This window comes from Trifolium pratense, linkage group LG4, assembly GCF_020283565.1.
Source record: "Trifolium pratense cultivar HEN17-A07 linkage group LG4, ARS_RC_1.1, whole genome shotgun sequence".
Lineage (NCBI taxonomy): Eukaryota > Viridiplantae > Streptophyta > Magnoliopsida > Fabales > Fabaceae > Trifolium > Trifolium pratense.
In genome coordinates, this window is record NC_060062.1 from 16261373 (window position 1) to 16274535 (window position 13163).

At 34.6% G+C, this 13163-nt stretch overlaps 1 protein-coding gene across 1 annotated transcript; it reads left to right on the forward strand.

Moving 5' to 3' along the window:
- The first annotated feature begins 9632 nt into the window (after nucleotides 1–9632).
- On the forward strand, nucleotides 9633–12780 carry LOC123920086 (recQ-mediated genome instability protein 2-like). The gene is made up of 4 exons (XM_045972218.1): nucleotides 9633–9768; nucleotides 9853–9964; nucleotides 10186–10250; nucleotides 12467–12780. The coding sequence occupies exons 1-4, from the start codon at nucleotides 9649–9651 to the stop codon at nucleotides 12578–12580; spliced, it is 411 nt and encodes a 136-aa protein (XP_045828174.1). The 5' UTR covers nucleotides 9633–9648; the 3' UTR covers nucleotides 12581–12780.
- Nucleotides 12781–13163: the final 383 nt, after the last annotated feature.

Genomic DNA, 13163 nt, shown 5'->3' on the forward strand with positions numbered 1-13163 from the left:
GTAGAATCTATCAATGTTGTGATAGATGATATGACATCTGCTAAAACATCTGATACTGAAGATGATGTTGCAACAACTTTGCCAACATCTGAAGAAGCTGTAGCAGAGAAGGAATCAGATTCAGATGATGAATCAACCATTCCTACACCTCGCCCTGTGAGTAAAGTTCCTTCAATAAGAATACAGAAGAATCATCCTAAGGATCTCATCATAGGAAATCCTAACCAGGGAATTGCTACAAGAAGGACAAATGAAGTGGTTACTAATTCATGTTTTGTCTCAAAGGTTGAGCCTAAAAATGTAAAAGAGGCTCTCACTGATGAGTTCTGGATAGAAGCCATGCAAGATGAATTAACTCAGTTTAGAAGAAGTGACGTGTGGGATCTTGTTCCTAGACCCAATGGTGTTAATGTTATAGGCACAAAATGGGTGTTCAAGAACAAGTCAGATGAAAATGGTGTTGTAACAAGAAACAAGGCAAGATTAGTGGCTCAAGGGTACACTCAGGTTGAAGGACTTGATTTTGATGAAACATTTGCGCCTGTAGCAAGACTAGAATCTATTAGGCTACTCCTTGGTATAGCATGCATTTTCAAATTTAAGCTGTACCAAATGGATGTCAAAAGTGCCTTTCTTAATGGGTACTTACATGAAGAAGTTTATGTGGAGCAGCCAAAAGGTTTTGTAGATCCTGCTAATCCTGATCATGTGTACAAGCTGAAGAAGGCGCTCTATGGATTGAAACAAGCTCCAAGGGCTTGGTATGAAAGGCTGACAAATTTTCTTGTTAGTCAAGGATACAGAAAAGGAGGCCATGACAAAACCTTGTTTGTTAAAGAACAAGAAGAGAAGCTGATGATTGCCCAGATTTATGTTGATGACATAGTATTTGGTGGAATGTCTGAAAAGATGGTGCAACATTTTGTACAACAAATGCAATCAGAGTTTGAAATGAGTTTGGTAGGTGAGCTGACATATTTCCTTGGTCTGCAAGTAAAACAAATGGAAGACACCATATTTGTCTCTCAAAGCAAGTATGCGAAGAACATGATCAAAAAGTTTGGAATGGACACTGCAGCACACAAGAGAACACCAGCTGCTACTCATCTGAAGCTAACCAAAGATGAGAATGGCATTGATGTTGACCAAAGCCTATACAGGAGCATGATTGGCAGTCTCTTGTATCTTACAGCTAGTAGACCAGACATCACCTTTGCTGTTGGTGTTTGTGCAAGATATCAAGCCAAGCCAAAGATGAGTCATCTTGTGCAAGTCAAGAGGATTCTGAAGTATATAAAGGGCACCAGTGATTATGGGATTCTGTATTCCCAGACCAAGAACTCAACTTTGATAGGGTATTGTGATGCAGATTGGGCTGGAAGTGCTGATGATAGAAAGAGCACTTCAGGAGGATGCTTCTTTTTGGGTGACAACTTGATCTCATGGTTCAGCAAGAAGCAGAATTGTGTGTCTCTATCCACTGCAGAGGCTGAATACATAGCTGCAGGTAGCAGTTGTTCACAGCTAATGTGGATGAAACAGATGCTGAAAGAATATAATGTCGACCAAGATGTCATGACATTATATTGTGACAACTTGAGTGCAATCAATATATCAAAGAATCCAGTTCAACACTCAAGAACCAAACACATAGACATCAGGCATCATTTCATCAGAGACCTTGTTGAAGAAAATTGTGTGGAACTCAAGCACATTGGTACAAGTGAACAGCTAGCTGACATTTTTACAAAGGCGCTTGATGCTAATCAATTTGAATTTTTAAGGGGCAAATTAGGAATTTGCCTGCATGAAGAAGCATAGCAGTTACTGCAGTTGTGGCGTGCAAAAGGAAACCGTTTTCTCTCCCATCAATCAATGCACGCTAATTTAGGGAAATCATTACAAACTTCCCTTAAATACATCATCACACGCATTCAATTGCTTTTCTTCCAAATTCTAACCTTTGTCTGCAAACCCTATTCTCTCACTTTGATCATCAAACTTCATCTATCCATCTTCTCAACCTTCAAAAATTATCAAAACATGTCTGAATCTTCACAAACCACTAAAACCGGACGGTCTACTCGATCAAAGACAAAAATCGATCCCTCAAAAAATATCAAGGACGCGGTCCCCGTTACAGTTGTTCATGCATCCAAACCCAAAGCTCAATCCAATGACGCTGAGAAGCAAGGAAAAGGAAAAACTGTTGAGAAGAAGGGAACTTCTGAGGTAGGTGATGATATCTCTCTTTCTACTGCTAAAATTGCTAAATCTAGTAAAGGAAGTTCTAAAAGAAAGAGAAGAGACTACAAATCTAAGTTTTCTCTGTCTATGTCTGATTTGGTGTTTGATTCGAATGTTAACACATCTGAGAAAACATCTGAAACCAACGAAGGAGAATCTCAGAACCCTAAACCTGTGTCTGAAGCTGTTGCAACAATTCCTCCTGCTGGTAACCCTCGCGAAGGAAATTTGGGATCTGACGCTGCAAAGCAAGATCTTAACTCTATGCCTGTTGAACCGGAGATTGAAGACACCCATACAGAAGTTGAGCCTGACATTGAGAAATCACCAACAATTGCTGAGATGGTGGGTGAAAAATCAACCCCTGCTGTTACTGAAGAAGTTGTTATGAAAGATGTTGAGACATCCTTGAGAGAAGATGAAGAAACTGAAACCGCTGAGGAAGAACCTGTGAAGGAAGCTGATACTGCAAAAGATGTTGAGACAACTGTCACAACATCTGAAACCTCAGATGAAGAGACTGAAATTGCTGATGAAGGAGTTTCTGCTGATGAAGAGGAAACTCAATCTGAAGAGAGCAACCAGTCCATCCCTACAGATGAGCAAGAGGTTGAAGCTGACAAGCCTGCAGAAGCTGAGAAAGAGAAAGATGTTGTTGATGTTGATGATTATGTCACCACCAAGACTGCTGAAAAATCAACTGGTGGTATAACAAAGAGATTGAGAAGCTGTACAGGGAAGGCTGTGCCCACTGCAACCAAGACTCCTACACCAAGAGTCAAAACAAAAGGTGTTGGACCAGTCAAAGGTTGGAGCAAAGTTCTCTCCCCTCCGAGTAAGAAGAAGGAAACACTGAAGAGAAAGAAGGAGTCATCTAGTGACTCAGACTATGATGTTGCTGAAGATGTTGCTAACATCTCATCTGCCAATCCTAAGAAAGCTACTATGAAGAAGGCTCCTCAAGGTGTTGAAGAAGCCCCATGTGATAACATCTCTTTTCATCGTGCTGCCTTTGCATTGAGATGGGACTACATTTACCAAAGGAGATTGGCTGTTGAAAGGGAACTGAACAAAGATGCTCTCAAATGTCAAGACATCTTTGACTACATCAAAGAAGCTGGTCTGATGAAGACAGTCTGTGACTTCAGTCCCTGTTATGAGCTGCTTGTGAAAGAATTTCTGGTGAACATCCCTGAAGAATGTGATAATCCACTGAGCAAGGACTACTACAAAGTTTTTGTCAGAGGTAAATGTATCAATTTTTCCCCTGTTGTGATTAATAATTACTTAGGAAGATCTATAGAGCCTAAGGCTGAATTAGAGATTGCTAATGATGTTGTGAGTGCTGAGATAACTGGTGGTAAGGTTAAGGTCTGGCCTACAAAGAAGCTGATACCCACGAGTAAATTGAATGTCAAATATGCCATCCTCAATAGGATAGGGTCAACCAATTGGGTACCAACCAAGCATGCAACCAATGTTGCAACCAACCTGGGTAGATTTATATATGCTGTAGGAACCAAGTTTGACTATGACTATGGGACCTTTATTTTTGATCAAACCATTAAGCATATTAGATCAACAGCTGTAAAGATGCCAATAGCATTTCCATCACTATTATGTGGAATCATTTTGGCCCAATATCCAGACATTAAGACTGTGACTGACACTCCCAAGAAAAGGGAATCTGGCTTTACTTTTCATCATAAGCTTTTTGGTAATCACAATGTTACTGATCATGTTGGGACATCTGCTGCTGGAGCTGGTGTTATGACCAAAAGGGAAATTATTGCTGGCTTAAAGATTCAATGTCAGGAAATAGATAAACAGCAGGCTGAGCTTGAGGAAAGGAAGAATATGTTCTTGAAAATGATTGAAGGATTGGAAGCTGATGAGGTATCTGTGAAAGCTAGTGCAAATGTGGCTGCTACAGGTGATCAAAACAATGCAGATGAGGATGAAGGTTATGCTACTGCTACAGATGAGGATGAAGCTTCTGACAGTAGTGATGATGAATGATTTTGTAATCTGTTTTAATGTTTTACTGTACTTTGTTATTTGTTTTGTGGGTTGTTTTGTGCCCTGGATTTTAGCACCTTCTGAGTGCATGGTCTGTACTTTTAATTCTGCACTTTGGATACTTAACTTTCCTGTTTTGGCACATTTTGTGGCTAAAAAGGGGGAGTAGTTGCTTGCTTTGTTTGTTTCTGCTACATGTTGTTGTGTCTTTTTGTTATGACATGTTTTTAAGTAGCAGTAAGCAAGTATTCAGGGGGAGTAAAAATATTACCCTGAGATGATGCACAAGCTGATAAAGTTAGGGGGAGTTTGCTACTGAATGGATGCTGCCCTGATTGGACGAACAGGTGCTAGAAGATGTGCTCCCATATGTCACAACAACTTTGATGACATATGACATATGATTTATGTTTTGCTCTGATACCACGTTTTTTATTTTGCTCGAGGCAATTTGATGATAACTCCGCTGCTGCTGCCTCTGATGCATATATTTTCACCTATGTGAAATTTTGTTTAAATGATGCTCTAACATTCCTTCTTTTGTGTGACCATGGTGATTTGAAGGATTGCGCTCTTTATATCTCTCAAGGGTAATGGCCTGAAATTGTTTTAGCCAAAAATTGCCAAAGGGGGAGATTGTTGGATATTTGAATTGGCTTAATTTTGCTAAAACAAATATACTAACAAGATGTTGGAAAACATGTTACAACATCATATTTAGTCAAGGAAATCTCGCGCATTTATGAGAGCATCTGCTATTTATGGAAATCCACTTAAAGAGCACGCTCAATGGAGATTTGATCTGATCAGGTATTTTAAGGATAAGATAAGACTTAATGGTACAACGGTATGATCACAATTATCCTATAAAGTCCTTAAACACTTTTGGAAAGTTTCTATACATTCTTAATGAAGATCAAAAGAGAATCAGATCATCCTTTATGATTCTCAAGGAGCGTCTGAGCATTTGTGAAGAAAGAGGAGCGTGCCTAATCATTATATATACGAAGACCAAGCTCAAGAATACATATCTCATTGAAAAATATTAGTTCACATATTGAGTCTTTGTTGAGTCTTTTATTGTTTGATTGTAATTCTTGCTTGTGGATTCTATAACACGAGTTAAGAAGTAAGTTTGTTATTTTAAGGTTACTCCTAAGCTTTGAAGTACGGAGTTTACCGTGTGTGATTCACTTGAAGCTTTTAAGCAAAAGTGAAGTGTTGTCTTGGCAAGTTGTCGCCACATCATTCTTAACATTGTATAATCAACACAGGTTGTGTTGTGTGAGTGGAAGTGAGATGGGATCTCATGTCTAGGAGTTCCTAGGCAGAAGTTGCATGAGTAGTGTCGAGGTTATAAGACGTAAACCAGGGGTTTGCTGGAGGTCTTAGTGTAAGGCGTAAATCCTAGGGTTTGCTGGAGGTCTTAGTAACTAGAGCTATTAGTGGATTTCCTTCCTGGATTGGTATCCCCCAGAGTAGGCAGTTGGCTGAACTGGGTTAACAATTACTTGTGTCATTTATTTATTTTCTGTCAGTTTTTATATGTTATATAAGATGTGCCAACAAAAGAAACAACATTAATCATAAAGTAGTTGTTGGGACATCTTAGACAACATCATTCTAGTGTTACCAGAATTTCACTTTGAGAAATGGAATTAAAGTACAAATAACTTAGCTAATTAATATAGTTTTTTTTTTACAATTTAGCTAATATAATTTTTTATTTATTTACAATTTAGTTAGAGCACGTGAAACTCATCACCACTTTCTTTCTCTGATCCGCAATATGAGTGAGATCATGGGAACCTCATCATCGCAGGTATCCTCTAGTAGGTTTGTATTTGGTTTGTATATAATAAAATTTCACCTTTTGAAATGATATTCTTTTATGCATAGTTGAGAGTTTTCAAGAAATAGACTTGGTTTAGGAAGTTTTAGATTTACATCTTTTAAGAAGGTTATGCTTTGGCCCCCTTCTCTTTTTTGTAAGTAATATCTTCTTATTATTTTGGTAGTAGCACCATAGCTGCTACTTTTTTTGCTTAAAAAGAATATATGTTCCCTTATCTTCAAGGAAGAAATTGATTGTTATGATTTACCAGATATCATGTTTATTATGAGAAATTTTGAATTATTTTTTATAATTGAGTTTATTACTCCATTTATTTCTTTGTAGGTGTCATTTTTTATCACTAAACATATATCAATGTACAACTTTAATCACTAATATCTTTAATTATCTATTATAAAAAAATCTGAATATTTTAATAATATTCGTCGATATAAATTGAAAATATCTTATTTGCTAACATTTGGTTTTATATATTAAAAAAAAAATTATGATCCAAAGTGACACTTAAAAAAGAACAAAGGAAGTACATCATAGAAATTTTGTGTGCATTTTTTTAACATGCTTGAAATAAATATGAATATTTGTGAAATACGGTATATTCTTTTTTTTTTTAACACATTTGTGAAATATATTCTTATAATATTAAAAATATGGATTCAAATACTCATTAAAAAAATGTGAAAAGTATGCATAAATTGAATTAAAAAAATGTGAAGAGTATGCATAAATTGAGTTAAATATTTCTCAGGTTGTCCAAATCCACAACCTTTTATAAATATTTAATTATTTATTAAAATTACAAATATAAAACTTAAATATATATTTCAAACAATACAAAATCTCTTTTGGGCCAGTAATGAAACAAATATTTGTTTGGGCCAAGTGTAAAAAAAACTATGAAAGTTACTATTTAAACCCCGTATATTTCTTACAGGCCCCCAAAAAGTTCAAAATACCTTAGTAATTTGGATCTAGAGACATTGTATACCCATTTGTATCATGCGTTCCAAATTTTAATTGCATTTTGTATCCTAGGATTCGAACAAGGCCGGTTTAGAAAGAAGGTCCCTAAATGTTGGTTTATGAATAAATCACAGAAACCCACACTAAAAAAACGCATAAACAGTGCTTTTCTTCAAAAGTGTGGCTCATAGCCTCATACGAACAAAAAAGGGTTCGTTCGGAATTCCAAAATCATCAATCAACAACTTTATATCATTCTTTGTTGATCCCACTTCATCAATCCAACCTTAACACAACAATGTTTTAATTTTTTGAAATTTTAGTGTATATTTTATAGGGTTTAATTACATTCACCTTTTAACTCTCAATTATCTTTCCTTTAAGAAAAATACTCCATCTGGTCATTTTTTTAAGAAACATTTTGAGGAAAAAAAATTGGTCATTTTTATAAGAAATTTTGATCAATTTTCAAATGTTTTAAATGTTTGATTTCACTTATGCCCTTATTTATTATGAAAGAGAATATTAAAAATAAGTAAATTAGTTGAATTAATAGTAATTAAATAAGGGTATTCATGGAATAAGTTTAAATCTATAAGAGTATTAAATAAAAATAATTATTTACAAGGTTTTTATTGGTTTGTGTAATTTTTTCAAAGTGTTCCTTATAAAAAAGATCGGAGGGATTATATATTTAATAAACTACTCTTAGCAACTTCTTATTTTTAGATGTTTTCTGATTATTTTTAAATTTTATTTTAAAAAAAAATCAATCTATAATAAACAAATACAATATTTTTAAAAGTGATTAATTCTATAAAAAAAAATAACTTTTTCTAAGAAAAACTATAACAAACGGCTTGTAAATGAAATATGAAAAAAAACTTATACTCAATCGGCATAGTATATTTGAACCATCCGATCTTAATTGGACGGTTTAGATGTGGCCGACTGCACATTAGTATATTAGTGAATTCACTGTATCCTATAACCTAAGATAACAATGTGTTACATTACAACTAGAACTTTGACCCATGCGGCGCATGAGTCTAATTAGGTGTAATATGTAACAATAAAAAATAAAATACAAAAATTCTAAGAGCGTTTTCAATAAGAGTAGTATAGGGAATTTCATGGACTAATTATTCTATATTTGTTTATGTGCTTATTTTATATTTTATATATTTTTTAAATAATTCTGGAACCCCATCGGTTTGTTTACTTATTAAAAAAAATTGCTGATAACTAAAGGTTAAAAAATTGATGATAATTAAAGGTTAAAAAAAAAATCAAAGACATAATCAAGAACATAAACTTAAGTAGACATTCATAAATAAATAAAAATTGTGATTAATTCCGCCGTTCAAATTTATTGAAAATAGGGTTAACATATTAGGATTCTTAAATTCTTTCATAATTGAAGCACAAGTTTTAGCAGTTGAAAGGTTTTATTGTAAGTAAGGGATGCAGGTTCGATGACAAATCTGTATTTTTTTAATATAAAGCTGCAATAAAAAGAAAGAGAAAATGAGAGGGGAAAAATTTGGTTTAGGGTTAGCTTATGTTAGCAAGCTTATAATATAAGAGATTATCGGTTTTTAATTGTTTAAATTGTGCAATGAAAATTGATGGTGCTTAATTGTCGTATGAAATCTTTCCTATGAAAGTTGATAGAGGTTAACACTTTGTGGACATAATTTAAATCACAATTGGTCTGCTAGTGCATATTGTATCAATTGATCATCTGTTAATATTAAATCTGCAATGTTAAAATCAAAATAATGAATGTGATTAGTGACATGACTATGGTTGTATTGCAAAAAAAAAAAATTTGATTTAGCAGAATTGAGTTTGATAATAACTTTCTAAATTACACGTGATAATAACTTTCCAAATCTCACATGATAATTATTCTCTAAATTTATGATCCGGTAGAAAAAAAATATTGATCAGGAAAGACATAAAAATATTTCGTGATGAATAATATAGTCAACAATAATTTTGATATGATATACTTTTAAAATTAATGGTGCTTATCAATTATTGCACATAATTTTAATCATGATTGCTATACATGCCATATTGGTTGGAAATATTGTCTTGCATTGAAGGGTTGCGGGTTCGAATTCTAATCAAGATAAAATTGTATTATTTTTTAATAAAAATTGCAAGATAAAATGGAGGGAAAACAAGAAAAACAAATTAGGGTTTAGAGTTTGCTTGTATATACAAGCTTATACTCCCTCCGGTCCTTTTTATAAGGAACACTTAGGGCAAAAAATTTGGTCCTTTTTATAAGAAACTTTGACCAATTTTCAAATGTTTTAAATGTTCAATTTCACTTATGCCCTTATTTATTATGAGAGAGAATTTAAAAATAAGTAAGTTAGTTGAAGAAAGAGTAATTAAATAAGGGTATACATGGAATAAATTAAAATTTATAAGAGTATTAAATGAAAATAACTATGTTAAATGTTCATTGATCTGTGTGATTTTTTCAAAATGTTCCTTATAATAAGGACAGGAGGGAGTAATATAAAAGATTGCATAAGGGAAAGAGTGCGATGGATTACGGTTTAGCAGCGTTGAAGCTTTTCTGCTCACAGCTAAAACAAGCTCGAGAAGTGCCTTCTCAACATAGCTTCACTCTCGGTGGCATTCTCTTCCAACGCGCTTGGTTACAGGTTTCATTTCTTCACTTTTTTCTCCCTCTTTCATTTCCAAAACGCCGTCGTTTTCACCTTTTTCTTTTTCTCCCTTAACCGCAGGGCGTTCTTATCTCTTCCAACGATGGCAACGGACCTCTTCTTCTCGACGATGGAACCTCCGTCATTGAACTCTCTCTTTCCGGCGAGTTCCGTCAACGTCATTTCAAAGCCGGTAAATTCCGTTCCAAACTATAGCTTTTGTGTTCTCTATTGACATTTTGTGATTCAATTGAATATTGAGTTTTGAGATTCTTATTTCATTATTTTTAGTATAGTTTTGTGATTCAAACTCAGACCACTGAATATCAGCGTCCGTGCGGTTACCAACTGAAATGTATTTACATTACCTGATGTTGATTATTTATTACTCTTTTTTATTATTTTTATTGGTAGGGATGTATGTCATGGTAGTTGGAGGGTACGTTGCACGTGCGGCAGGGGAGCCTTCGATTATCAAGGTAGGTTTTCACCTGTCTGTTATGTAGGGTTGAGTCAGTCTCAAAATGAATTAATTACAAAACTAGTAGTTTTCATTGCTTTTGTTTATGTTATTGATTTTTCTCAATGAAAATGTTCAATGCAGTGAAGTGATGTAAATATTGTGTAAAACTTGTAAATATAACAATTTTGAATTTTGTGTTTTGCGATTTGATCTTCTATCAACCGGATCATTATCTTTGGCATTATGCCTGTTAGACATTAGAACAACAACTTTGGTTTCCAAGTATACAGACGAAAACACAAAAGACTGGTCATGGAATTCAGCGAATTGTTCCTATGTATACAACAGTAGAGTCTCGCTCTACTATATGGTTGTTACGCTTTTTCTAAGCTTGAGTTGAGTATATCCACTTATTGGTGAATGAGTCATACTCAGCAATGCCTTCAGGTCGGAAGAAGCATAGGGCACCAGACCGTAATATTATAAGTTGAGTTTGTTCTTCACTAGGTTTGTTTAACAAGTTCACATGCCCTGGAACTGTTTGGTTTTCAAGACAGAAATCTTAACCGTATGTTATTAGGGGAAACTCGAAGTTGGTCTCTATAATGTATTAGAAGATGTCTCATGATACAATCAGATGAATGCCCCAATATGTGATGCCATGGTGGAGGAATGGATGGTGTTGTAACAAGTGTTGTTGGTTTGGATGGTGGTTGCGGCATGTGGTAGAGTCCATTGCTATATTTCCCTTTTAGAAGTGGTTCCCTTGTCCTCAGATCCTTTACCAATAAATAATCAGAAAAAAAAATATCAATGCCGATCGGATTAATGTGACATAAGGAAGAGACACACAAGATGTTTTGTAAGATGTTATGTAAATAAAAAACATTTGATAGATAAAGAGGGTGAAATAGAGTATATAAAACTGTTTAACCAATATTAGATATAGGAAGACCTGATCCGTCACCCACAATTAGTTGGTCAGAGCCATTGTATGTTTGAAAAAGATGCAACTGATCCATATCTTGAGTGATGTAATGAGAGGCTCTTGGGTGCATTGTTCCTCTTTGACGGGTTACCATGAAGTTTATAACAAACCTTTGCAGTTGGCCTGGTTTGTCACAGAACTGACAAACTACATGCATTGATGAACCAGGAGAACTAGATCTAGGATTGTTAGGATTGAAGAAATAACCCTGCAGTTTTCCTTGTTTAGTATAATACTGTTTTCCTCTTTGTGTTGCATTAACAGTAACAATGAGAGGAGTTTCTTCCAAGGTGTCGTCCCTCTTTAAATAGCTGTCAAATTTGGAAAGGAGATCATCAAATGCAATAGGATTTTCTCGAGTTCTTAGGGCAGCAGTGACCTCACATTACTCAGTACCAATGACATTCATAGAATTGGTGATGCCCAAGATCGACATCATCCAAGGGAAAGTTTATGATAGCCAATTCATTTGATAAAACCTTAATATCATTAAGGTATTCAGAGATGTGGCTGGGCTTACTGCGGTACCATCAACATAACCAATAAGGTCATACCCCACAAGTAGAGCAGCATTAAATTGGACATGCCATGCAAGGAAGTTAGAGCTATTTAGTTTGATAGAGGCATGCGTGTTTAAGGCCACTACATAATTGAAAGGTGCATATAAGATTACTGTTAAGCTAATGCTGCCAATAGCATATAAGTTATGAGAATAATATAGTTCAGTATTGATTTACAATTAACCAGATACAAGAATATATAGCAATCGAGGTGTTGTACACGAGGGAAAGGGAGCAAGCCATTATCCTAAACTTAAAGCATAGCAGCTGTAACATACAAGGCAATGATCAAGGCTTTTGATGTAAAATTTTGTAACAATACAAGAATCAAATCACCCTTATTATGTACGGATATGATGAGATAGTTCCTTTCTATTAGTCCACTTCTCACAAAGAAAAAACGAGCACAGGTTAGTTTGGGTGGTCCTCGATGGGTTCCAGCCAATCACTAAGTGTTGTTTGAATTCATCTTCTTGGGAAATCCTGTTCTTATTTTTTCTTTTTCTGGTTTCAACTTGCTTAGTAGTTATCTTCGACAACCATTATCTGCATAATATATATTGAAGCCACCTAAACTTCTTTATATTGAGCAATAATAGCTCCCATAATAATATTGATCTTGCTAGTGGAAATAATGAAAGCTGGGGGGAAATTATCTTAATCTGTATTGATATATTGTGACAGGTTCACAAGATTGTTGACCTTTCATCATCCCCCGATCGAGAAGCAATGTGGTATCTTGAAGTTATGGAGGCATACAAGTTGTTCTATCAGCCTCTTGTTGAAGAATTCATGTAATAGTACACGATTAGACAGAGAAAGGGTATTCGCGATTGACATCTGACGGCTACAAACACAGAATTGTTTGCAGATTGAGTTGGTGATTCATGTGTCTATTTCTTTATTCTACGAGAAATTCATTAACAAAATGCATTGTAAAGCCACCACTATACCATTTATGAAATATTCCGATATTCAATAACAATCTATTTGTTTCACGGTTCTCTTAAAAAATCATCGGTGTTGTGACTTTGGAATTATATGATCATTTTACTTCTGAATATTCAATCAGATGTTAACAATGTTGTCTCTCCTAGGTCTATGGGTGTAATTTTCAAAAGGATTGTCTATGTCATTCAGAAAGGACTAGTAGCGTAGCTTCTTGCCCGTTTACCTTTAATTAATGTGTAATTATGTTGAATATATATATAGTATTGTTAAAATCTGTTTGCAAATAACATTTTTAAAAATATATGCTACCTCTACATGATACTATAAAAATAGTATTTTCTTCCAAATAAAATAAAAAACATAAAATAAAACTAGTATTTGATTTAATATTATCGTACACTTAATAATCATATTTGACAACAATAGGCAG

Coding starts and splice junctions, on each gene's coding strand:
- LOC123920086 (XM_045972218.1), top strand. CDS start 9,649: ATGGATTACGGTTTAGCAGCGTTGAAGCTTTTCTGCTCACAGCTAAAA. Junction 9,769..9,852: donor TCCAACGCGCTTGGTTACAG/GTTTCATTTCTT, acceptor CCTTAACCGCAG/GGCGTTCTTATCTCTTCCAA. Junction 10,251..12,466: donor GGGAGCCTTCGATTATCAAG/GTAGGTTTTCAC, acceptor ATATTGTGACAG/GTTCACAAGATTGTTGACCT.